The following is a 24,129-nucleotide window of genomic DNA, read 5'->3' as shown; positions in this document are numbered from 1 at the left end:
ACACAAGTATATAACAAATAAGTGTTTCTGTATGCAACAAAATTTACATTAAAATTGTAGCGTAGGTAATCGGTGTAAAAAATCTAATCATCTACCAGAATAGTAAATGCCAAAAAAAAAAAAAAAAAGAAAGAAAAAAGGGGAAAAGAGCAAAGGGAAACATGTTTTTTGAAGGCAGGTTTTTGTTTGAGGGGAGAAGGATAGTGCCATGTCGGTATATTATACATATTTACATTTCGAAACCATTGTTGCTTTTTTTTTAGTATTCTGGACGTGCAAACAAAGACAGAGAAGACATTATGTATATAAAGTTTTTTTTTACTTGTGCATGTTTGTTCCAGTAAATAATTATTAGAATTTAATTATCTGTTTATGAACAGTTAATATTTTGGATTTCTCTTTTTTTTTTTAGCGCTAATGTCTCATGGGGAGAGCAACGCCATTTTTGTAAACTTTTAGAAGTGTTCGTTTATTTAGGAATTAGTTTCATTCTGGAATATGAGAATGGCAGGTCTCAGCCAATCAGAAAGAGTGGAACATGACTAGGGAGCCATTATCATTTAGGATTCGGAAATCGGAAAGAATGTGTTATGTCTATGTATGTGTTAGCCAGTTACAGAGGGTGTAATCATACTATAGTTGAAAAAGTTAAAAAATGTAGAATTGGACCCGGTGATAACTGGTAGTGGTTTGAGCACTAAATATTGAGAGAGAAAAATAGGAACTACTTCCTCTGTAGATGTGGCTATCATGATGGTGTTGCTTATTAGATATAATGTAACATTTTATTATCACAGGTGAATGTGGCAGAAATGGTGGTCATAAGCTACATGACAGTGGCTATCAGGGTAAATTCATTGAATTTGTATGAGCCATCTGCTGTTGCCCTACGATACTTTGGTCCAGCAGAGAATTTCTGCAATCAAAATATTATATATGGAGATGGAGATAATAAATCTGAAATCTGCATAAATCAAAATTTTAAAAATATTTAAGCTTATTTTATGACTGGGCAATGCCGGGCAGCCAGTAGTATGTATATATATATATATATATATATATATATATATATATATATGTGTGTGTGTGTGTGTGTGTGTGTGTGTGGAGAGAGAGAGAGAAATAGAGAGCGAAAGAAATTTAATAGTTTTTTAAGTATTACACTTTTTCATTTCTTTTTTCCGACCATGAGAAAACACAAAATGACGAACGCTTGTCTTGGAAAAAAACTCAAACATATAGTCACTACAAAAACGTTAAATTATAAAAATACTAGCAGGGCCTGGTAACCGGCGTTGCCCAATGAAAGCATACCCTCTGCCCTGCGTAAAAAAGTAAAGTACGATTGTCGTCGATGGGTCCCCCAACCCGCCCATGTTAAGAACGGTTTTTGAAATAGACCCCCCCCCCTCAACCTTCTCATGGTAAGTACGGCTGTTGGAATAGACATCCCCAACCATTACACGTGAATTACAATGTAGACTGCAGGTATTAATATCTTGAAAACTATCTGTCTACGCCAAATATAAATGACGTTGTCTTAATGAGTATACTGGAAAACTTATAAAACTCGTCAAACTCAGGGAAACTTTGGAGTTAGATCTAATGTAAAAATTACCCCCCTCCCCCGCAAAAAAAGGTGGAACGTGGAAAAAAACACAAACAATAGATACATAGGTTCCCCCTTCCCAAAAAATAGGTTCCCGTAAGTGCAAGCATTAACAACAACCCCCACCCCATCCAAAAACGAACGCTGGGCGGACCGTTGGGAAATTGCCCCCCTCCCCCAAAGTGAATGACGTTCTCATGGTCGGAATAAACAACCTTTGGGCGTCATTCTGTATAAGTTACCAACTGGAATTAAACAGATCCCCCGGCAAATTGAAAAATTATCCATTAAGATCGAAAAAAGAATAACTCTGTCGTGTTCAACCAGATGTGTCTGAATAATAACCTGCTGACAAAATATGCAAATATATATATATATATATATATATATATATATATATATATAAAAGATAGATAGATATAGAGAGAGATAGAGACATGGTTTTACATAGTCACTATAAAAATCAAATAAAATCATGAGATGAAAAAAGGTTTACCTGTTCCAACTTCGGTAACAGTAGCATCCACTTTCAGCTTAAGATACCATGCAATGAAATCTTTGTTGGCCAATTGAAGGTCATTGGAATCAATTGAAAACTTACGACATCCGTGCAACTGGAAGAAATAACGATTTTTTTTGTTGTTTATATGCATATATTCTTACGATTATAAGAAAATATGGACTATTGAGACTATTCTATACAATAGAAAAATGCGAGCATGAAAAGTAATGTGGTTAAGTTTAAACATGGAAAAATAAAGGACTAGTTGTTAAAACTTGAAAAGAAAAGGACAAAATATTCTAGTAAAAAAATATAATAAATTTATAACTTAAAATATTGCAGCATTAAGAATTGATTATATAATGTTGTTATAAATTGAATTAAAAAAAGAAAAATTATTTCCTTAATTCTGGCAAGTTTTGTTATAAGCCAGTTGCCCTATCTGACACCAAGCCAATGAGGTGACAGGGACCAGATATCGTGATTGTCCACCAAGGTTAAAGAACGCTTCACCTAATGTTGAAAATTAAGTTTGATTTGTGTTTATTTTAAGACTTTTAGAAATTTACTTCAAAGCTAACCTATCTCTGGCCAAACCATTATTTAAACTACATGACCTTAAATGCAACAAATTTTCTTTAGAAATTATTTCCTTAGTTGAGATAAATGTTTTTATAGGCAAGATGTCTATCTTGACGTCAACTCAGTTGTAACATAGCGCAGATGCGTGTATGTAAATGCATGCAAAATGACGTCACCAGGGGAGAAAAAAGGACTATAAAAAAGAGAAGGGAAACGATCACCAGAGACAACATTTGAGATCTCGTGAGAGACTTAGAGAACGTTCTAGATCATGTGGGTGATGTCATGGCTGTACCAATGAGGAAATTAATGTTGCTACAAAGAGCCAGTGAGTTGGAGTTATTTCCTATTCTTTGTCTTGGTCTCCTTTGCAACTGAAACTGCACACAACATGTGTTAGTCTGCAGAATATACTACACCGTAAGGTGATGGGGATCAGTGCTTTTATTAAGACACAATCTCTAGGTGATTGCCCACCAAAACTAAAGAGTGCTTCACCTGCCCTGTATAAAAACGGATGTTAAACTGATGGTGATGAATAATTTTACAACTTACGAGTCAAAGAACATCAGTATTTTAGCAAGTCATCTATTATATAAATCTCACCTGTTTAGATGTATGTATGTATATCTGCCTAAAACTTTCGACAGAGGTGACGGATTTTCACGAGATCAGTATCGTTTTGAAGCTCCACCCTTCGGACGACAAATAACGAAAAAAAATAGCGAAAAACATTAATTCCTTTACCCTCAACTGGGTACTTTTCTACAAGGAGGGGTCGCTTTTTTCGCCGATATTTTCGAAAGTCATCCCCTCTTTTCAATTGACTAGCCTTAATTTAAACCCTCACCATTTCCAGTTAGGCGATAGACGCAATGGCAAAGACGTTACTTTTTTTTCACATTCTTTTCCTCCTTTGCGGTTAACGTCCCCATAAAAATTGCTCTGTCCTCGATTTTAGTGTCAGGTTTCTGCTGACAGCGTGCAAAACGCCAATTTTTTTTTTTTTTTTTCAAAATAAGACATTTCGTTCACCATACGTTTTTTTTTTTTAGTTAGGAAATTCTGAAAATTAATTCCTTACCTTTTCTGTAAAGTTGTAACACGGTCTTTTATTCTCTGTTTCATAGGTGCCTCTGATGCAGACAGAACCATTAACAGTACCAGTAACATCCTTTTGGTAAGTATACCTGCAATAAAATATAGAGAGTATTTTAAGCTCTGGGGTTATTTAATGCCAAGAAATTGTTAGAGTATGGGGTTTTACAAATTTTTGTTACATTTGTTGAGGTGATCAGCAAATTTATTATTTCTTTCAGAATGAAGGATTATACGATTGGTTTAGTTGTTTTTAACCAAAATTTATTTATAAAATTCTGGTAATGTCCATATACCAATTAAACCAGATTCAATGTTAATTAACCCAGTTAATTTTCAACTATTATCAGTATATATAACAAATTAGATACAATAAAAACAAACAAGGAATTCAATCTTTGGTTGTTTTTCTTTCTGCAGTTCTTATTTTGGTTTTACAAAAAGTAATATTTTGGGAAAAAAAATAAATAAAAACAATTGCAAACAAATAAAGTACGGCACTAAACATTATGATATTTACATTAATTGAATGTAAAACAAATAAATTTAGTGGAGATGAAACAAAATTTCTTACCTAGCACAGATTTCTAAATCCACAGTTTCGGAATTAATCAGCAGATAGGATGGTGGTTTGATGATCACCTTAAATTTGGGAAGAACTGTGAAAATATAAGACAAAATAAGAACACAATATAATATAACCAGATTTGCCTTATTTGCATGAGGGGGATTAGATTTGTTATGAGAACATAGCAGCAGCACTTATGTGCCTTGTGTTTGTGGAACACATTACCTTGGGAATACTTTCCTGCTGATTACAACTTGAACATCAACAAATTATTGTTCTAAACCACCCCATAAATAATCAAGTGCAGTTCTTACCATTGATCAATGTACTTCCATAACATTCCTCATCTTTCAACTGATAATGATTCTATCTGATTAACCAATATCCTCGAATGGCTCTCGACCTTGGTAACTTAGTAACATTAATTTTTTTTTTTTTAAACTGGTTTGGACTGTGATGGACCTCTTCAGTTTAGGAATAGACTAAGAATTGTATTCATTCTTTTGCGAACTGTTATCCTCATCTTCATTTCTTTTGTTGTTTCACCAGGTTTCGACCCACTAATCTTCTGACCTTTTTCAGACGGTTAACGGCGACAGGATATGACTGCAGAATCTTGTAATTGTATCCCCAGTAATTACTGTCTTGCCATAGTTGTTGTCTCACCACATTTTGGCCAACTAATTTTCTGGCCTACTTGGGTAGGATTGAAACCGCTATCTTCAGACTATGCTCGCCTGAATCTATTCACTGTGTCATGGGTCTCCAAAATGAAGCAACAACAACTATGAACTATATTTAGTCCAATTTAGTTTTATGCAAAGTTTTTTTAAGGGGCATGATTTGGGTAAAAGTCCCCATTTGAAAATTCAAATTTTTCAGAATTGCTTTGAATTAAATCGATAGTCAGAAACCAATTCAGCAAAATTCCCTGACTTTTCAACTTCTTGAGACCCTTTAAGCTTAACCAAAATCTGTTAATCGATTTTGATTAAAATTGGAATAAAAATTCTAGACATAAGGTTTAGTAGCATTATATCTTGATTGTAATTTTCATAAGGGGTTCGTAAAAGTGGTACAAAACTTGATGTTTCTTAATTTTTGAGATGAGGATTCGTTATTCGTATTATTTGGATTCATCAGGCTACTGTTCTAATCTTGATTGTGATTTTCACAACGTTTCTGTCGATGTAACCTCAGACCTTCTTCAGGTGTATCTTGTCAAACTCGAGAATGTTTCTGTCAAACTCGGGAATTCGGAATAATTGTGAATTACTTAGGACCTCTATCGAGTCATGGCTGACAGAACAAGAGCATGCTATCCCCATGAAGTAAATAAAGGGTTCTGTTCGAAATTTCGTCCAAATTTCCGAGTTCGACAAGATAACCTGAAGAAGGTCAGAGGTTACATCGACCGAAACATTGTGAAAATCACACTCAAGATGAGAACAGTAATCTGATGAATCTAAGTGGCACAAAACTGCTTGGAGAATTAGTGGTATCTGTCCAGGGACGGGTACTCTAATTATTAAATATTACAATAAAGTCGTAACCCTGTCTGTTTGTTTGTTCACAATTTGATTAATATGTACAAAAGGTACACCGTTTCACAAATTCAATTTTTATATGGAAAACGGACTTTTACACACTTTCATTCCATCATTGTCTTCATATATACAATTCATTCAAAGGAAATCTACATTCAAGAAGTAACCTCATTTGCATATTACATTTAAGAAAAATCTATTTTAATAATTGACTCCATGTCATGAATTGTTTGTTATAATAGAATTGTTTTGATTGTTCTATTTATAAATATTATTTAAAATTGATTTATTTAATTTACTTTTAACTTAATTTATATTCAATTTATTTTCAATTATTATTAGCCGACACCAGTTGCATTTAAAAACGGAAAAAAATTATTTAAGCTTTTATTTGAGAGTTATTTCCCTTTTAATTTTCATAGATGAGACTAGATGTGTTTTATGCTTCCATCAATTCAACATGTGGTCCACTTTCAGGAAAATCATGAGAAAGTAAGATATTGGGTACATTGTAATGTGACTAAACCCTCGGCCCACAAATATGTTTCAACTTAGCAATGTTGGGTACATACATAAGATAGAAATCTTTTTTTTTTTCTGTTTTTCTGATTTTGGTAAGCAGGACATTTTTAAAACATGCCACCTCTTGCATTAACTCCACAGTGTGTTTGAATATCATTGGCACCAAACAATACAGTAGATAGAGGAAGACGTGGTTTAAATGGGTGAGAAGTGACATGACTGTAACGTCTTGCTGATGTCAACACATTTTGATCAGAATGCAAAGGGAGCAGACATGAGACGTTGCCTGGTATTGCCCAAGTCAGAGTCTAGGACACTTGCAGTACCCTAAATATCAATATTGGAGGAGGAAGTAGAATGGGGAGGAGGAAGAAAGGGGAGAAGAATGAATAAGGAGTAGGAGGAAGAAGAATGGGAAAGAAGAAAGAGGAAGAAAAGAGGGAGGAGTAAAAGAAAGAGGAGAAGGAATAGAGAAGGGAGAAGGGGGAGAAGATGGGAAGGGGAGGAGGAAAAGAGGGGAAGGGGAGAAGGAAAAGAGAAGAAGGGGAAGGAGGAAAAGAGAAGAAAGGGAAGGAGGAAAAGAGAAGAAAGGGAAGGAGGAAAAGAGAAGAAAGGAAAGGAGGAAAAGAGAAGAAAGGAAAGGAGGAAAAGAGAAGAAAGGAAAGGAGGAAAAGAGAAGAAAGGAAAGGAGGAAAAGAGAAGAAGGGAGGAGGAAAAGAGAAGAAGGGAGAAGGAAAAAGAGGAAAACGAAAAAGGGGAAAACGAAAAAGGGGAAAACGAAAAAGGGGAAAGGAAAAAAATTGATGGAGATAATGGAGAAAAACGAGGAGAAAGACAAAAAATGAACAAAAAGGGGAGGAAAAGTAGAAGCAAGGAAGGGGAAAAGAAGGAGCTGGAGGAAGAAAAGGAAAACGTTTGGATAAAAAATTGTCTGTTGGTAAAATATAATATTAAATGATTAAAAAAATATATAAATTGCGGTTTTACAGGGTGGAACGATAAATTTGTTGCCTTAAACAAAACAACACTACAGCTTTATTTAAAAACTTTTATTGAAAAAAATCAATTCAAGTAACTTGATTATGTAGTAGAGCTGACATCTATTCAATTTAGCCGCTTTCAGCCTCAATCACTGCCTCAATAGGAGTCCAGTGAGAGAAAGGTACAAAGTCGTAGCACTCCTTCTGAAACCAAGCCTGGGTCTCTTTGAGCTGGCACCAAGTTCTGCTGCCACACCCAGGGTCTGCTAGTGGCCAACTGATTGCACCAGAGGATCATTACACTCTTCAGCACATCCAAGTCCACTTTGGTGTTGACTTTCAAGTCAATTTCGAAAATCTGAGGTGGCATAATGTGGCCCTCACTTGAAACCACACCAAAGACAATAACTATGGCTGGAAACTGTTTTCATCAGCCTGGACATGTCCCTGTTACTCGTGGCAATCCAGCAATGCATTTTGAGGGTGCTAGCAATGGATCCGTTTTCATAACTTGGATCAGTAGAGAACATGAGTTGTATAGAGGCACATCTCTGATCTTGCTCGTTAAACATTATGTCTCTTTCAGACATGATAGAAGGCTCCTTCCTATCATTTTTGGGTTTTGTACACAACTGGCCAACTAGTAAATTGTCTGCAACAAAAAAAAAACAACAAAAAAACAAAAAAAAAAAAACGGTTTTTATCGATCAGAAATGGAATCATGTAATCTTTTCTAGAGCGACAATATTATTGTACCACTCCGTACACCCACAGCCTACAAGGCTCAATCGATCAATTTCGGGTATTGAAGAGAGAACATCAGGTTATCCCCAATCACATACATACAACCTGACACTCCCCCTTCAACTAAAACGATAATATCAGCTGACCAAGATGTGTGTGTGTGTGTGTGTGTGTGTGTGCGCGCGCGCGCGCACGCGCGCTAAAAAGTTATTACTCACAAAGATATGTGCCAATAAAGATGTGTGAGGAGTCTGGGGCAAATCACTCAATATTTTTAATTTGAAGATAATTACTTTAATAATCAGATCAAATTAATCAGAAACCACATCAAACGAGCATCACCTCAAATTTAATTATGCAAAATTACCTTTCTTAATAGTAAGAAGAAAGATATTAATTGTTTGATAACTAGCTGTCCCGACCCGGCATTGACCCGATATGAAAGAAAAAAAGTGATTTTTAATGAAGAAATAGAAATTTTTTGGTGATTTTAAGTTCATAATCAAATTGTTTTGTAAAACAGGATTTAAAAAAAATAATCGTTTTAATGCCTTAGATTATCAGTAAAACGCAAAGAAAAATGTGTAATGAACGAAGAAACCTTTCTTTTTTTATTTTGTTTACTTGCCTCCCCACGTGGGCAGAGTTAGACACAAGGTCGGTTTTTAACCTAGGGAGAAATCAGCTCCCCAAAAAGAGGTACTCAAGTTAGTAACAAAATAAAAAAAATTATCAGTCATGAAGGATTTCTTCCCCATTAACCGAGACCAAAATAGTGCAGCATTAGAACAGATACTACTATCTGATCTTGGCCCGGTGGTCAAAAAAGAAAAAAAAGCAACCCTTTTTTCCTATTTAATATGAAACTTCCATTTAATGTTTAAAAATATTGCATGCTTTTTCTCTCTATATATTCTTTCAGAATCAAAGGGAAAGAACTCATTACTCCAGCATTTTGGAAGAATTTTTATTTACGGCATAATCATAGCTGACACATCAGTTCCTGTTAGGTCACCAAAGTTAAGCATCATTCTACCTGGTCGTACTAAAATAGGTGATCATTTGAGAATACCAGGTACTCGCTGCTTATCTTGCCATTATTTCCAGCTGTCCTGGACTTCTCCTTGCCACTGAAATCAGGCAGTGCAGACTCATGAGAGATGAGGCTGAAAATTACATAACACTTGCTTCAAAATTACACGTGCAAACACTCTTACAGTGGGTATCCATTGTTTCCTAAAACAGAACGAAGGTCATTCCATACCATTGTAGTACCTGATCTGTTTTCATGATACCATCCTACCAGGTATTAGGTCATCATTTGAGTAGTAGTGTAGTATATGTTCGTTATATCGTCCTTGAAGTGAATAGTATCAGTAAGTAAAGAATTGCCTTTTAGAAAGGTTTTATTAACTGTAAAATACACGTACGCTCTTGAAAGGATCGAGCGGGAAAATGAAACAGAGGGCGCTTTTATTATGAATGTCAATCCCAAGGGGGATAACTCTTAACAACAAATTAAATCATAACATTTTCCCCGTCCTAAAGTATTCAAGTAAGGGGTAATTAATTATAGACAAATTTTTTTTTTTTTTTTTTACAATCACATAAGAATCATTTTATTTACAAATAACATATGAACCCAAACTGCAGTTTTTTCAGTATTTAGTCACAAAATCCTTATATTTACTAGGGAATTGTCGAACTCGGGACGACCTCCGCACAGATTGGCAGGAATGCTGATTTTCAGTATTATTTTTTAGTGAAATCTGATTTTCTTCAAGATCAGACGATTGATTTTTGTCTTCCTCATGACCAATGTTTTCATTAGTAGAAGGTTCAAATAAAGTCTCTGAAGTAGTAGGATTATTATTAGAGTTTTCTTCATTTGATGAGTTTGGAGCTAAGTCTCGAACGTTGACAGTGGTTTCAGTACCAGAAGGTAGTTGAACATAAGCGTAGTGGGGGTTGACATCTATTAGGGTGGCAGGCGTTACAGGAGGGTCATGTTTACTTGTTTTAGTGTGGTTTCTAATATATATTGGGCCTGGTTTAACCCAAGAGGGAATTGAAATTCCGGAAGCAGATTTACGACTATATTTGAATAGTCTATCATGGGGAGTCATATTAGTGGCAGTACAAAGTAATGATCTAATTGAATGAAGTGCGTCCGGTAGTATGTCTTCCCAATAAGGTAGTTTCATTTGATTAGAATGTAATGTTGTTTGAATGGCCTTCCATAAGGTACCGTTGAGTTTTTCAATCTGTCCATTACCTTCAGGATGATACCTACTTGTTTTAGAAGTAGCAATTCCTTTTTTGTGTAAAAAATCCTTTATTTCTCTTGCTAAGAAATCAGAAGCACGGTCAGTATGTATCATGTCAGGCAAACCAAAAATTGAAAAGAGTTTGTTTAGACAGTGGATAATGGTTTTGCTTGTCATATCTCTGCAAGGAAAAGCGAAAGGAAAACGGGAATACTCATCAATTAGAGTAAGTAGATATTTGTTGCCATGTATAGAAGTAGGTAGAGGGCCTTTAAAATCAAGATTTAATCGTTGAAAAGGTAATATGGCTTGAATGAGAGTCCCTCCATTGGTATTGGCGAATTTGGGTTTCAGTAATTGACAGGATGAGCAAGAGTCAGTAATATTCTTAATTTGATCCAAAGTAAAAGGGAGGTTCCTCGTTCTTATAAAATGGCTTAATCTTGAAACACCAGGATGACATAATTGTTTATGTAAATCACGAAGATCTTGTAGATTGTAAGTAAGAGCAGAGATGCGAGAGAATGTGTCAGCAGCAATATTTTCAGGTCCAGGTCGATAAACTATAGTGAAATTGTATTGGGATAATTCTATACGCCAACGACATATTTTGTCATTCTTAATTTTAGATTTTCTTTTATTGTCGAATATGAAGCTGATGCTCTTCTGATCTGTGATGACTTTAAAGTGCCTGCCGAGTAGAAAGTGTCGCCACTTACGGAGAGCTTCTACAATAGCGGCTGCCTCTTTTTCTACTGCATGGTGCTTAATTTCGTTAGTATTGAGAGTTCTTGAAAAAAATGCAATAGGACGACCTTCTTGATTTAGTGTTGCAGCAATGCAATAGTTACTAGCGTCCGTTTCTACTTCAAATTCTTTATTTGGATCTACCGTTATTAAAGTGGCGTCTTTTAGATCATTTTTCAATGTTTGAAAAGATTTTAATACAGATGGAGGTAGTGGAAATTCTTTGTTTTGATTTAGTAATAAAATTTTATCAGAAAATTTTTTAATGAATTTGCAGTAATAGGAAAACATTCCAACTATTCTTTTTTGAGATTTAAGATTCAGCGGAGGTGGCATTTCGAGTAATGGTTTTAGTCTTTGATAATCGGGAGCTATTTGATTATTTTCTATGGTGTAGCCGAGTAGAGTAATAGAACTAGAAGAAATTATGCTTTTATTTTCATTTAAAGTGATGTTATATTGTTTAGCAATTTTGTAGAATTTTTGAAGATTGTAATCGTGTTCTTCTTGATTTTTCCCACATATAGTTACGTTATCAACATACACAAAGGTATCGGTTAGATTTTCTTTTTCTATAATATAGTCTATGCTCCTCTGGAAAGCACTTACTCCATTGGTGACGCCAAAAGGAAGACGAGTAAATTGAAAAAGTTTGCCACTTACTTCAAACGCAGTGAATTTACGATCAGCATGATTTATAGGTATTTGGTGATAAGCAGATTTTAGGTCGAGAGTAGAGAAGATGTTGTATTGAGCGATGTCGTCTACCATCTTATTGATATTAGGCATTGGGTAAGCGTCTAGTTCCGTGAATCTATTGATGGTATCGCTGTAGTCGACTACCATTCTTTTCTTATGATTCTCATTCGAAGTTACAAGAACCTGCGCTCGCCACGGAGATATCGAAGGTTCAATTATGCCTTCTTTCAACATTCTAGCAGTTTCTTCTTTTATGAATTTGTTGGCGGCAAAAGTGTAACGTCGGGATTTTGTCGCAATAGGAGTAGTATGAGGAGAAAGATTAGAAAAGAGAGGAGGGGGTGGAACGTTTATGGTAGGAAAAAAATTATTCGTGTTTATAGATCCAATTATAAGTTTGTCTCTAGGACCGTCGAATTTAAGTGTTACTTTTTTATATTTTTTTAAAATATCTTTTCCGATTATTAAATCAATGAAAAGGTTTTCAATGATTTCAATTGTTATTCCAGAATGGGTTTTATCTTTCAGTATTAAATCCACGACAGCTTCGCCAGTTATTTTAGCATGTTGATCGGAAGCAGCCAGAGCTATAGTTTTGTTTTTAGGTATTGTGAAGAGTTTAAGTTTTTTAGCAGTATTTTCATTAATGAATGTTTTTACACTGCCGGAGTCCACCATAGCGTTCACGAAGTGCCCGTTAATTTGGCATTGAGTGAATGTGACATCTTTGGAGTTAGTTCCTAGTCAGGATAGAGAAGGTGAGGGGTAGTCAGAGTCGTCATAAAGAACAGCAGTATGAGTGTTAGAAATAGAAGATTTACACACTTTAGCCCAATGACCATTTTTTTTGCATTTTTTACATTCGGCGTTTCGTGCAGGACATAAATATCGAGGATGACGTGATTTTCCACAGAAAAAACAAACCCCTTTTGGATGCATATTTTCTTTAGTCACAGCTATACGATTGTAGCCCGAAGGATTATTTGTAGCTGCTACAGTAAAGTTATTTGCGTAGCTTATTGAATGCTTTTCTGCTTGTTCAAGAGATCTGGCCGTGGCATATGTGTCTTGTAAAGTCGGGATGGGTTTTTCTAACAGTCGTTGTCGGATGGACGAAGAAGAAATTCCGCCGATGAAAGCTTCCCGAATGTATTGATTTTTGTTTTCTTCAGCAGAAACCGCTTCGAAGTTACATGTTTTGGCAAGCATTTCCAATTGTAGTATGAAGGCATCTATATTTTGTGTTGTTTGTTGCTTCGTCGTCATCAATCGATATCTATTATAAACAATATTTTCAGGTTTTAAATAAGCGGCGTCCAATGTTCTTAATGCACTATCGTAGTCGGTTTTATCGCTTATTAAATCGAAAACAGAGGCTGAAATACAATTGATCAAGGCAAAGAAATTATCTGAAGTGTTTTCGATTAATCCGTTATTATGTGAGCGAATATAATTCTGGAGGGTTAATTTCCAATGCCTATAGGATTTTTCGGAATTAGGGCATGTAGGTTCCACCTCGAATCTGTCGGGACGTAAGATTCGATCCATTATTTTTTTATTTTATTTTTTTTTTTTTTTTTTACAGTTAATAAAATTGAAGTGAATAGTATCAGTAAGTAAAGAATTGCCTTTTAGAAAGGTTTTATTAACTGTAAAATACACGTACGCTCTTGAAAGGATCGAGCGGGAAAATGAAACAGAGGGCGCTTTTATTATGAATGTCAATCCCAAGGGGGATAACTCTTAACAACAAATTAAATCATAACAGTCCTCCTAGTCATTACCTCCTCCTTTGGAGGTCAGTGTATGTAGTTTGTTCATCATAGCAAAATACGACTAGAATGAGCACATATTTGTTAGTGTATATATGAGGATTGTATTGCTGTGATTTCATAAATGTTAATCCAATGAAACTCCGTGTTCTTATGAATGGTGCTCAATAACAAGTAGATATGTATTATTGTATACGGTACTCCTGCAGTATTTTACCCACCGATTTCACGATCTTAGCCGAGCGTTGATCGACATCCGTCGGAAAACGCCGGAACATGGCGAGCGGTACGATACTCTATCAGCTAATCAGGGCGCTTCAAACGAACGCGCAGCAGACGAATAATTTTCATTGAAATTACACACATAGCGTTTCATTTCAGTTATTTTATTGTTCAAAGTAAAAATACACAGCCTTTCATTTCAGCTATTTAATTTAGCGTAAAAAAAAAAAAACTGGAGCTGTTGGAAACATATTTATGCGAATTTATGTGGAGACAAAAATTTGGACACAACCCTTTTGTCTCCATAATAAATCAAATCGCGGAAGGCTACCCGGTTTGGGAAGGAGCTTCTTCTTTCCACATCCTCTGAAAACCCTTTGCTCCCTACTTTGCCTCTACAGTCAGTAGAAAATCTTCCAGTCGGAACTAAAGATAAACAGTAATTGTTGTGTCCCCCCCCTACAAACATTACTGAAAAAAAAAATTGTTGTTACTGTTTAATAACGTTTTGTTAAAAACAAACAAGAAAAAAAAAAACATTGAAGTGTTTATTACTGTTGCTTATCCCCCCCCCCAAAAAAAAAGCTATCGGAAAACAAAATGAACCAAAAAAAAAAAAAAATATTCAACAAAATAAATTTATTTTACTTTAAAAAAAACTTACGGTAAGTGTTTGTGATTTATTTTATCCAAATTTTTTGTATTAATTTTATCCATTTTGTTGTGTGTGTGTGTAATATCTTTTCCTTGTAATGGTGTTGCTATTCACATACTTTTAGGTTCTTGCACCGTAGCTCCGAATTCTCGGCTTTCGTCGGCGTTAACACCGAAAGCGTTCGTCAACGCTCGGCTAAGATCGTGAAATCGGTGGGTAAAATACTGCAGGAGTACCTTGTATACTTTTCTTTATTTACTACTTGTGCAGAGTTTGAATCGAACGTAACTCACTGGCCGCTCAACTTTGTTTGGAAAATGACGTCAACTGCCGGTTTTCGCCGAGCGTTGCCGATTATCAAAGTGCAACAACGCTACTAAAGGAAAATACTGAAGAAAGCATTTAAATATAATAAAATCACCAGAAAAAATATAACGAAAATAAAAAAGAAACAACGACCTACCGCAACAATTTGTTTTATTCCTGTAACAATTTCTTTTAATTAAAAAAAAAAAATAAACAAATTTTTTTTTCAACCAATTTTTTTTTTTGGGGGGGGGGGCAAACAAATTAAAACTAATAAAAAAAAAACAATTTCTTTTTTGTTTTTCATATATTTTTTTTAAACAAAGGTTTTTTTTTTTGTTTTTGATTTTTTTTAAAAAGCACTTATTTTATATTTTCCATGTATTTTTTTTTTCTTTAAATTTGTAACTAATGTAAATTTTTTTGACAATGTCAAAGTGGAGTTAGAAGAGACAGCGGATGTGGAACTTCGTCTACCCAACCAAGTAGCTTTCCGATATATGGTTTAAGATAGTGACAAATGATCGTTACCAAATTTCTGTCTCCACATAAACTCGAAAAGATAACGGTCGAGAAGCTCCCGGCTGGTCCCGTTGATTTTTTTTTCTTCCAATATTTTTCTCAAAGATCGTCTGCTCCTCTGCCACGCATAGATCGGCGTCTTACGTCAGATTACAGTCAAACCCGAGCAGATGACGTCATGTTCTGAGCAAAGCGGAGCAGACGGTTAGTTACGTCTGGTTCAAATTCTGCATAAATACCCTTTATTTACACACGCATTATAGGCTACATATGTGCATACATGTTTCAGCTGTGATTTCTTTCAAAATCTAGCATCCGATATATTAAACCAATTGCGACTAATAACCTGATATTATGTTTCTGAACTTTTGAGATGAGGATTGGTTATTCGTATTATTTGGATTCATTGGACTACTGTTCTCGTTGAAAAGAATGGAAATCGGAACAGTAGTCCGATGAATCCAAATAATACAAATAATACTAATAGCCTGATTAATGATTAATGGTAAGCGGCTGTTGCGATAACGCAAATTCTTTTGTAAAGGTTATCGAAAGTGGAAATTTGGGGAAACTTGTTGTCACTCAGACTCCAAAGAGCAGCATAAGTTGTTCTCAAAGAACGATCTTTGATGGGAGCATGTGTGACTACTCCTAGTGAGTAAATAATAATAATAATAATAATAATAATAATAATAATAATAATAATATACACACTCTTTCGAACATTACTTTCTTTCAAACTTTGAAGCTTTCAATTTTTGTGCTAACCAGCTAATTCTAATCTATATATTAATAAGATAGCGTATGTGTTATTTGTGTGTCACACTTACATCCGAGTGACTGTAGTTTAATTCTTATGGACTTCCATTTCTTGTAATAAATAATTTTACCAAGAAGTTTTGGTTTCGGTTATAGCTGATGATACGCCAGTAATCTATTGTTTTTATAAATAATTTTATCAAGAATTCGTCATAAGTTTTAGTTTCAGTTTCGATTATAGCTGAAGTAACTCAAGTTTATATATATATATATATATATATATATATATATATATATATATATCATTTTTTTCATAAATTTTGGTTTCGGTTCAAGCTGATACACTCAAGTCATATGGATATATTTTTTTCTTTTTGAAATCGCAATTTTATAATATATAAAATCGATAGAACATTAACTCTATAATAATATATACGAAATCTGCAAGAATTAGAATATATTTAAGCATATTTTACAACCGGGCTACGCCGGGCATCCGTGCTAGCTTCGGTACATACTTTTGCAGTTTTAATAAAAGAGTTACAATAATATCAGTGTAGTATCTGTTCTTCAGATGCGGCACTTCCATTTCTCGTTCCCTTTCAGTGGAGGAGAAGTCCTTCACGACTGAGACAATTTTTATTTTTGTTCCTTTTCTCCATGTTAAAAAACGACCCTGGTGTCTAACTCTGTCCCGTGGGGAGGCGTTGTAAATAGGTACAATAATATCAGGGTATATCCATTTATGCTGAACATACACAGAATGCCAACATCAATATATTACATGTGAAAAAGCCCACTGTGGAATTTCCACAGGTCTCACTAGTATATATAATTTCTTTTACTAACCATTTTCCTCTGAAAAAAGACCCTAATTTTTGAAACTCCATGGAATAAGAAAATAATTATCTTCATCTGCATTCCATGGGTGCGTACAATAAATGTTGTGAATCATAATCGGGAAAATTCTAACTCACTTCATATACTGATGCTCTATCTCGAAGATTGAGCATTTTCTTCTGGGTAGGATCGATCTATAAAAATCAGGTTGAACGAAAGTTTTTGCAGTTTTTAACTTTTAAATTCAGATGAACATATCTCAGATCAAAGAAAAATTTATTGATCGAAATAAGCATCATCAGGATAAACACATTTTTGCCAACGCAAAACAAGTATATTCATGTCAATAACGTGAAAATAATGCATTCTGGTGTCGATGAGGTCGATGAAGGAGTTTTTGATATCACTTAGGTTTTTAAAGCATTTCTCACACGGAAAGTTATCGAGATGCTTGAAAAAGTGGTAGTCGGTAGGTGAAAGGCCTGGAGAGTATGGCGGATGAGGCAGAGTTGTGTATCCCAATTCGTACGACTTCTGCAGGGTCAGTTTAGCAACATGCAGTCAAGCATTGTCGTGGAGGAGAATTGGACCTTTTTGTTGATTAATGTTGAGTGTTGTTGAAGTTTCTGATGTATTTCATTCATTTTTGACAGTACTTCTTCACCGTAATGGTTTTGCCTGCATTAAAAAACTATAATGGATGAGACCAGTCACAGACCACCAAACAGAAAGCATGACCTTCTTTTAATGCAATTCTGGCTTCAGGAAGTGTTGTCGAGCTTTGGTGTCTAAACACTGAGCTGAGCGTCGCCGGTTGTTGTAAAGAACCCACTTTTCATCGCAAGTCACAACTCGGTCGAAAAACAGGTCGCTCTTGTTGCATAAAAGAAGGGAAGATGACCCTTTATAACAGCATTCTTTAGGTTGTCGTCCAATATGTGAGGCATCCATTTATTGTTATTTTGTCTTCCCAATCTCAAAGTCGTTGGAAATCGTTGTATACGTTACATCTAATTCAGAAGCAAGTTCTTGAACAGTTGTGCATGGATTGGCTTTGACTAAGGCTCTTAATTGATTGTTGTCAACATCCGATGGCCGACCACTCTACTCATCATCTTCAAGACTCTTGTCACCGCCACAAAATTTCTTATACCACCATTGTGCTGTGCATTTAGTAGTGGTTCGTGGGCCAAACGCTTTGTTGCTATCGTAAGCTGTTTCAGAAGCTTTTTGGCCTAGCTTGAATTGAAATGAGAAAATTGTGCGAATTTGTTTTTTTTTTTTTCATCCTGTATTCAGCGTTCTGAAAAGATGACAATTGTTTGAAACGATTGTAAATTAAACGATTAGATAGAGCGAAAAAACCCTCTTTAAAATGATATAATAAAGTAAAGGTATTATAACGAAAACTTGTTTGAAAATACATCATTTGAAAGCAAAATTAAAAATTTCACAATCTCAACCTAATATTAGTATTAATATTTGGTACTTGTGCACATTTTGAAGCGGATGTATCAAAGCGTCTGCTCAGCTTTGTTCGGAACATAGCAGCCATCGCCGGATTATGCCGAGCATCGCCGATGATTAAATCATAACAACGGCACGAAACAGGAAAAATAAATAAATAAATAACGACCTACCGTAATTTTGTGTTATTATTTATTTAATGTTTTATGACAAACATGTCTTTTTTTTTTCATGCAGGAGGAGAGGAAATTTGCTTGAACCATTTTTTTTTTTTGTATTTTTTGGCTTCATTTTTGATAAATAATGTTTAGCAAACAAAAGTTGTTTTTTTTTGTTATTTTTTTTCAAAACAAATTATGGCTTTCAAAGGTTTTTCAAAGAAGCAAAAGCAAAAAAAAAAAAATTATTTTCATATATTTTTTTTGCTTTGTTTAATTTTTTTTTTTTTTTCAAAGAAAATTGCAAGAAAAGATTTTCAAGAAAAGGTTTATGCACCTCCAGCCACATTCGTCGCTTACGGAGCCTCTCTTTGCAATGATGTCTCTAACACATGTAATGTAATTCTTTTTAGGATCCGATTAATTTCTTATTTTGGCACACACACGCACAAAAAAAAAAAAAAAAATTTCTTCGGACGTCTGCAGTTGTTTATCTAACACTGATAAATTCATAGTGTTGTTAGTCTCCATGATTTCCATGTAACATTTTTTTTTTCCTTTTCCAATATTTATCAGAAATCGTCTGCTCTTTCGTTGCAGCGCATTGATTGGATGATCAACGTCTTACGTCAGATTACAGGCAAATTTGAGCATTTGACATCATATTCCACGCAAAATCTGCACAACTACCTACTATTTATATTTACATTTTAAATTTAGAATTCTCAAACGTGTGTGCGTATTTTATAATGAAATACAGATGGAATCTTAGTCTTCTTGTGAAAACACAAGCTCCTTGAGGAAATATTTGAAAATATTTCCACCCTTTGTTGTTACAAAAGACATTTATTTCTAAGACCATCACAGAGGAAGAATGTATCCAATAATCAATGAATTACAATATATATATATATATATATATATATATATATATATATATATATATATATATATATATATATAGCCCTGGTATTACTGTAGCTCTTTTATTAAAACTGCAAAAGTATTTATCGAAGCTAGCATGGACGCCCGGCGTAGCCCTAGGTGTATCAGAATATTTGTAGGAATTTTTGCCACCCCTAACACGAGACTGCAAATAAAATATAACTAGTAATTTCTCTTTTAAAAGTGGGTTGTTTATTTTCTTTAAAAAACAGTAATGAAATTAATTGAATTTTACGAGTTCAGTATTTTTCAATTCTTAAATTTTAAAAATCTATCAAAATTTTTCTTCTTATTCTATTTTTACGATATTTTTAGGGTCAATGTGAAATTTTATGCTCTTTCCAATAAACCAAATATAATATTTTAGACAAACTTTTTTTTTTAAATTCACGCCCCCCCCCCATTTTGAAATGTCTATTAAAAAGTAAATAATTTATGTGCCAAAGTTTTATATATCACAAATTGAAGATAAAAGATCAATAAATAATATATTCTAATTTAAAACAAAAAAGAACAGTTTTTTTAGAAATTTACCTGTAAAGTTCGAAGTTAAAAACCTTTTTATTTTTAAACCATGTTGTTTGTATTTTTTTTAAATGAAACCTTGGTCCTTGCTCCTTTAATTGAAAAAAAAATTAGGGTTTGAATTACATTTTTCGAGTAGTTATAAGCTTGGAAAGACAGGGGGTCGAATTGTTCAATATTTTCACGAAGTTTCTGACACACCTAGCGTAGCCCAGTTGTAAAATACGCTTAAATATATTTTAATTCTTGCAGATTTCGTATATATTATTATAGAGTTAATGTCCTATCGATTTTTATATATTGCGATTTCTTAAGTTGCGATTTCTTAAGAAAATGAATGAAAAATATACAAACCATATTTGTCCACTTTAAACTGAACGACTTGTTTTTGGTTATTTATTTTTACTGTAATACTCCAATATCCAAGAACCGGTTCATCGGAAAGAGTTTTCTCCAAAGAAATCAACCCTGAAAGAAAGGTGAAGAAAATTTTAAGGAAAATTTACTTTTTCAAAAATTCATGTTAAAAAATTAATTTCTTTATTTTTCATATTTTTTTTTTTAAGGAGTCAACACTTATCAGGGCCCGGAAGCAACTAGAAGATAAGGTTTAATAAGTGTACAGTAGTCAATGGGAGAATATTGTAGTAATCGTTACTAGTCGAAATTTGGTAAATTGGATTACTTAAGGGGGACAGCTCAAGAACTTGTTTCCGTTAGACTTGAAGTCAGTTGGAAAGCAGGGAAATGGAAGAGAGTTCCATAAGTGTGCAGTTCTAAGAAAGAAGCTTTGTTCACGGAATCTACGTTTAGGTTTAAGCAGAGATAAAGAGTGGGGGAAATTATTGATAGTGTTTTTAGCTAGACGAGTGTTTCTCGTGTAAGTTTGGCGAGGGAGAACCATATATTGGAGCTCAGACGAGCACTTGCCATGAAAATAACGATAAAGCAGAAACAGGCACACAACATCTCTTCTGTGGGAAATGGGTTGCAGGGAATAGAAAAGGGCATCTCTCACTAGGTTACGAAGTCTATTTTGAACTCTGTCAAAGCAGAATAACAGCTTCTAGCAGCTCCTGCCCAAATGTGGCAAGAGTATGTCTTCTAGTACATTAATTAAAATATATTCCTTTAGATGGATTTGGTATTATGTTGTATAGGTGGTAATTACTATTAATGTTAGTTAAAATATAATTGTCCAGATCGATTTAGTTCTACGTTGCTGAAAGTAGATCTTTTAAACTCCTCGGCCTAACGTTCACAGGAAACATGAGTTGGAACAATTACATTGAGAGTATTGCCAGGACCGCTGCGAAGAAGGTAGGTTCTCTACTGTGCTACAAAGCTACTAACGCCCGAAAGTATCATGTACAAGGCCACCATTCGCCCATGTATGGAGTATTTTTGTCATATTTGGGCTGGTGCATCTGCTACTAGTCTGTCTGTCCCTCCTGGACAAGGTTCAAAAGGTTTAAGTGGTGATCACTGTGTAAAAAAAAAAAAAAAAAAAAAAAAAAAAAAAAGAGATTCGCCAACCTGATAGGTCCTGAATTGTCATCTAAGCTTCAGCCTCTGTCCCATCGACGAAATGGTGCATCCCTCTGCCTGTTCTACAAGTACTTTAACAGTGAATGCTCTGATGAACTGCAAGCACTTGTACCCCCTCGGCATAAATACCCCCGACAGACCGGACAAGCAGCTAAATCCCACCCTTTCACAATAGAGATCCCTAGATGTAAGAGAGCCTTCTACTCCAGTAGTTTCTTCCCCAGAACCGCTACACTTTGGAATTCCCTTCCGGAACCCTGCTTCCCCAACTGTACTGACATGCAGAAGTTCAAGTGTAACATGAACCGACATCTTGCTGCCTAACTCCCTACAAATTACCCCTGTAGCTTATGTTCTTGATAGTAGCCCCCTACATCAAAGTGGCGATGTGCCTTGTTTGGGGTGAAAATGCAATTAAAAAATAAAAATAAAATAGATGTGTTTTAAACAACGGTCAGAAAGAGCCTTGCTTGGAAATAAGCTGAGGTTTGTGAGAAAAAAAGTGATGACAATTAGGTGGGAATGATGTCAGATATACGGTTGAGAGAGTAGTGCTTGCTAATTTCTCGGACACTTAGTGTGAACTTTGATGAGAGAAGACGCATTTCTAAGATGGGCTAACGCAATGTAAAATAATAAGTATGAGCTTAAGATAAGCCTCTCTCTTTCTCTCTACTCCTTTCCCCTTTTGATCTTGCAAGTTGAATTAATTCGATAATTCATGTGATAAGCATGCTGCAAACTTTGTCTCTGCTCACAACGTAACTCGGTCGTTGGAGTACAGCAACACACGTGCGCTATAGAAGAGAAAAGTGTAGCTACTACCATATGAACCAGCTGGTCGGTGCGTGCTCAGTTGGGAAAACACAGCAGTTCCATTAATATCAACACCTCCCCCCTTTTATGATCACTCTGTTTTGAAATCGGGTACATATTGGAAGAGATGACGGGAGTTCAACGGGGGGGACTCAGAACAGGGGTTAGGGTTAGAACAGGGGATGATAATGACATTTAGATACATTTACATCACGACGACGACTGTGACGGTTCTTGGGGATTCCATATTATTAATACGGAGCTGAGACATTTATACAGTTCTTGTTTACACAGAGGAGGGGGAGATACATTACTTGAGGGAGGGGAGTAATACAAGGTTTATTAAAGATGATGACAAAACACATTTACCTTTTCGGTTGTAAGGACGACACGAAGACAAGCAGTTAAAAAAATATTAGATGATTTCTTTATTCATCTGTCAGCCGATTGATGATGTGAGGAATTCAAACTTGTATGACTACATGGTCTCTCTTCTACCCTTCACCTCTAAGAGGATCAGCTTCACTCTTTGACCCTCTCTCTCTCTCTCTCTCTCTCTCTGGCTGTGAATGTGACTGATTATCTCTGATTCTCCTCTAACTTCGAACCCCATTTCAATATATTGAGATTTTTTTTGTTTATGACGTCAGAGGCCTATTGTCAACCAACGTGACTAAATTTTCACATGGATTTTACATATGTCCGCCCAAGCACACTTTTGACAAACAAAGAATTCTCAATTTTAATTGTTCAATATCTAACCTATTTTTAATTTTTATTTATAAACTCGCATCGTCCATTCTTTTAACTGACATATTTAATATCCAGTTATTTCTAAAAGAGTGAACAATCGCTTTATCTCTGACATAAATAATATTTAGTTATTTCTAAAATCGACTGCATTCCTAGGATTTCAACTTATCCATTATCTTTTAACACTTGCCTACAGGGTTCGATTCTAGCCTTTTCCTAATATCATTTCACTTATCTAGTCCGCCTTCTTACTTGCATTACTCGTTGCTATTCTTTCATTTCTGCAACTCAAAGAGAAGCAGGAAAAGAAATTAAGATTAATTCTATGCCCTTTTTACTATTGCCAGTCCCTCAGAGAGACAACACAATATTTGACACTCCTTTATTTTAAGAACTTACACGATTTCTTCCTTAAATTCATATTTGAAATGTATTCTTTTGTTTCATTTTATTAAATGTAAAATTTCCAGCACTTCTGCTTTATACGGACGGTACCGTTTTTGGTGCGTTTTACTAAACTGTCGCCAGATGGTTCTTCTCTCCATTCAAAGTGTTTATTTATTTAAAAATTAAAACTAATTTATTGCTGACCCTTCAACAGGCGACACAAAAAATAAAATTATATCTTATTACAGTGACAATTTTATTTGAATTCAAAAATGTTTAAAAAAAAAAATAAAAAAAGTTCAATTCTGCTTTAATTTGAAAAATGTTTTATTTAAATTATTAAATTGTTCGGAAAAAAATTTAATTTTACTTTAATTCAAAAAATGTTTCGGGGAAAAAATAATCCAATATTGCTTTAATTCAAAAATTTGTTTAAAATGATATTTTCTTATGCAGACTTTTCAATAAATGTCTTTACAATTATATTTGATACATTTTTATACAATAAATGTTTTAGTTTTCAAATATTTTTTTTTGTTCGGAAAAAAAAAAATTCCTGTTTTTTTATTTATTTGCCGTTTTATTGATA

At 34.6% G+C, this 24,129-nt stretch overlaps 1 protein-coding gene across 4 annotated transcripts in view; it reads right to left on the bottom strand.

Annotated features, from left to right (window-relative positions):
- The window catches only part of LOC145259799 (pregnancy zone protein-like), a 313,594-nt gene that overhangs the window by 166,744 nt on the left and 122,721 nt on the right, over positions 1-24,129 (bottom strand). For all 4 annotated transcript variants that reach the window (XM_080117581.1, XM_080117583.1, XM_080117582.1 and 1 more), the window contains exons 7-10: positions 20,391-20,504; positions 4,366-4,450; positions 3,778-3,883; positions 2,106-2,223 (exon numbers count right to left, since the gene is read on the bottom strand). In XM_080117581.1, the coding sequence (XP_079973707.1) occupies positions 2,106-2,223; positions 3,778-3,883; positions 4,366-4,450; positions 20,391-20,504 (423 nt within the window). The remainder of the gene's footprint in view (positions 1-2,105; positions 2,224-3,777; positions 3,884-4,365; positions 4,451-20,390; positions 20,505-24,129) is intronic.

Source organism: Euprymna scolopes, chromosome 35, assembly GCF_053919585.1.
Source record: "Euprymna scolopes isolate OS-2025 chromosome 35, ASM5391958v1, whole genome shotgun sequence".
NCBI lineage: Eukaryota > Metazoa > Mollusca > Cephalopoda > Sepiida > Sepiolidae > Euprymna > Euprymna scolopes.
This window is presented reverse-complemented; position numbering and strand designations above follow the sequence as displayed.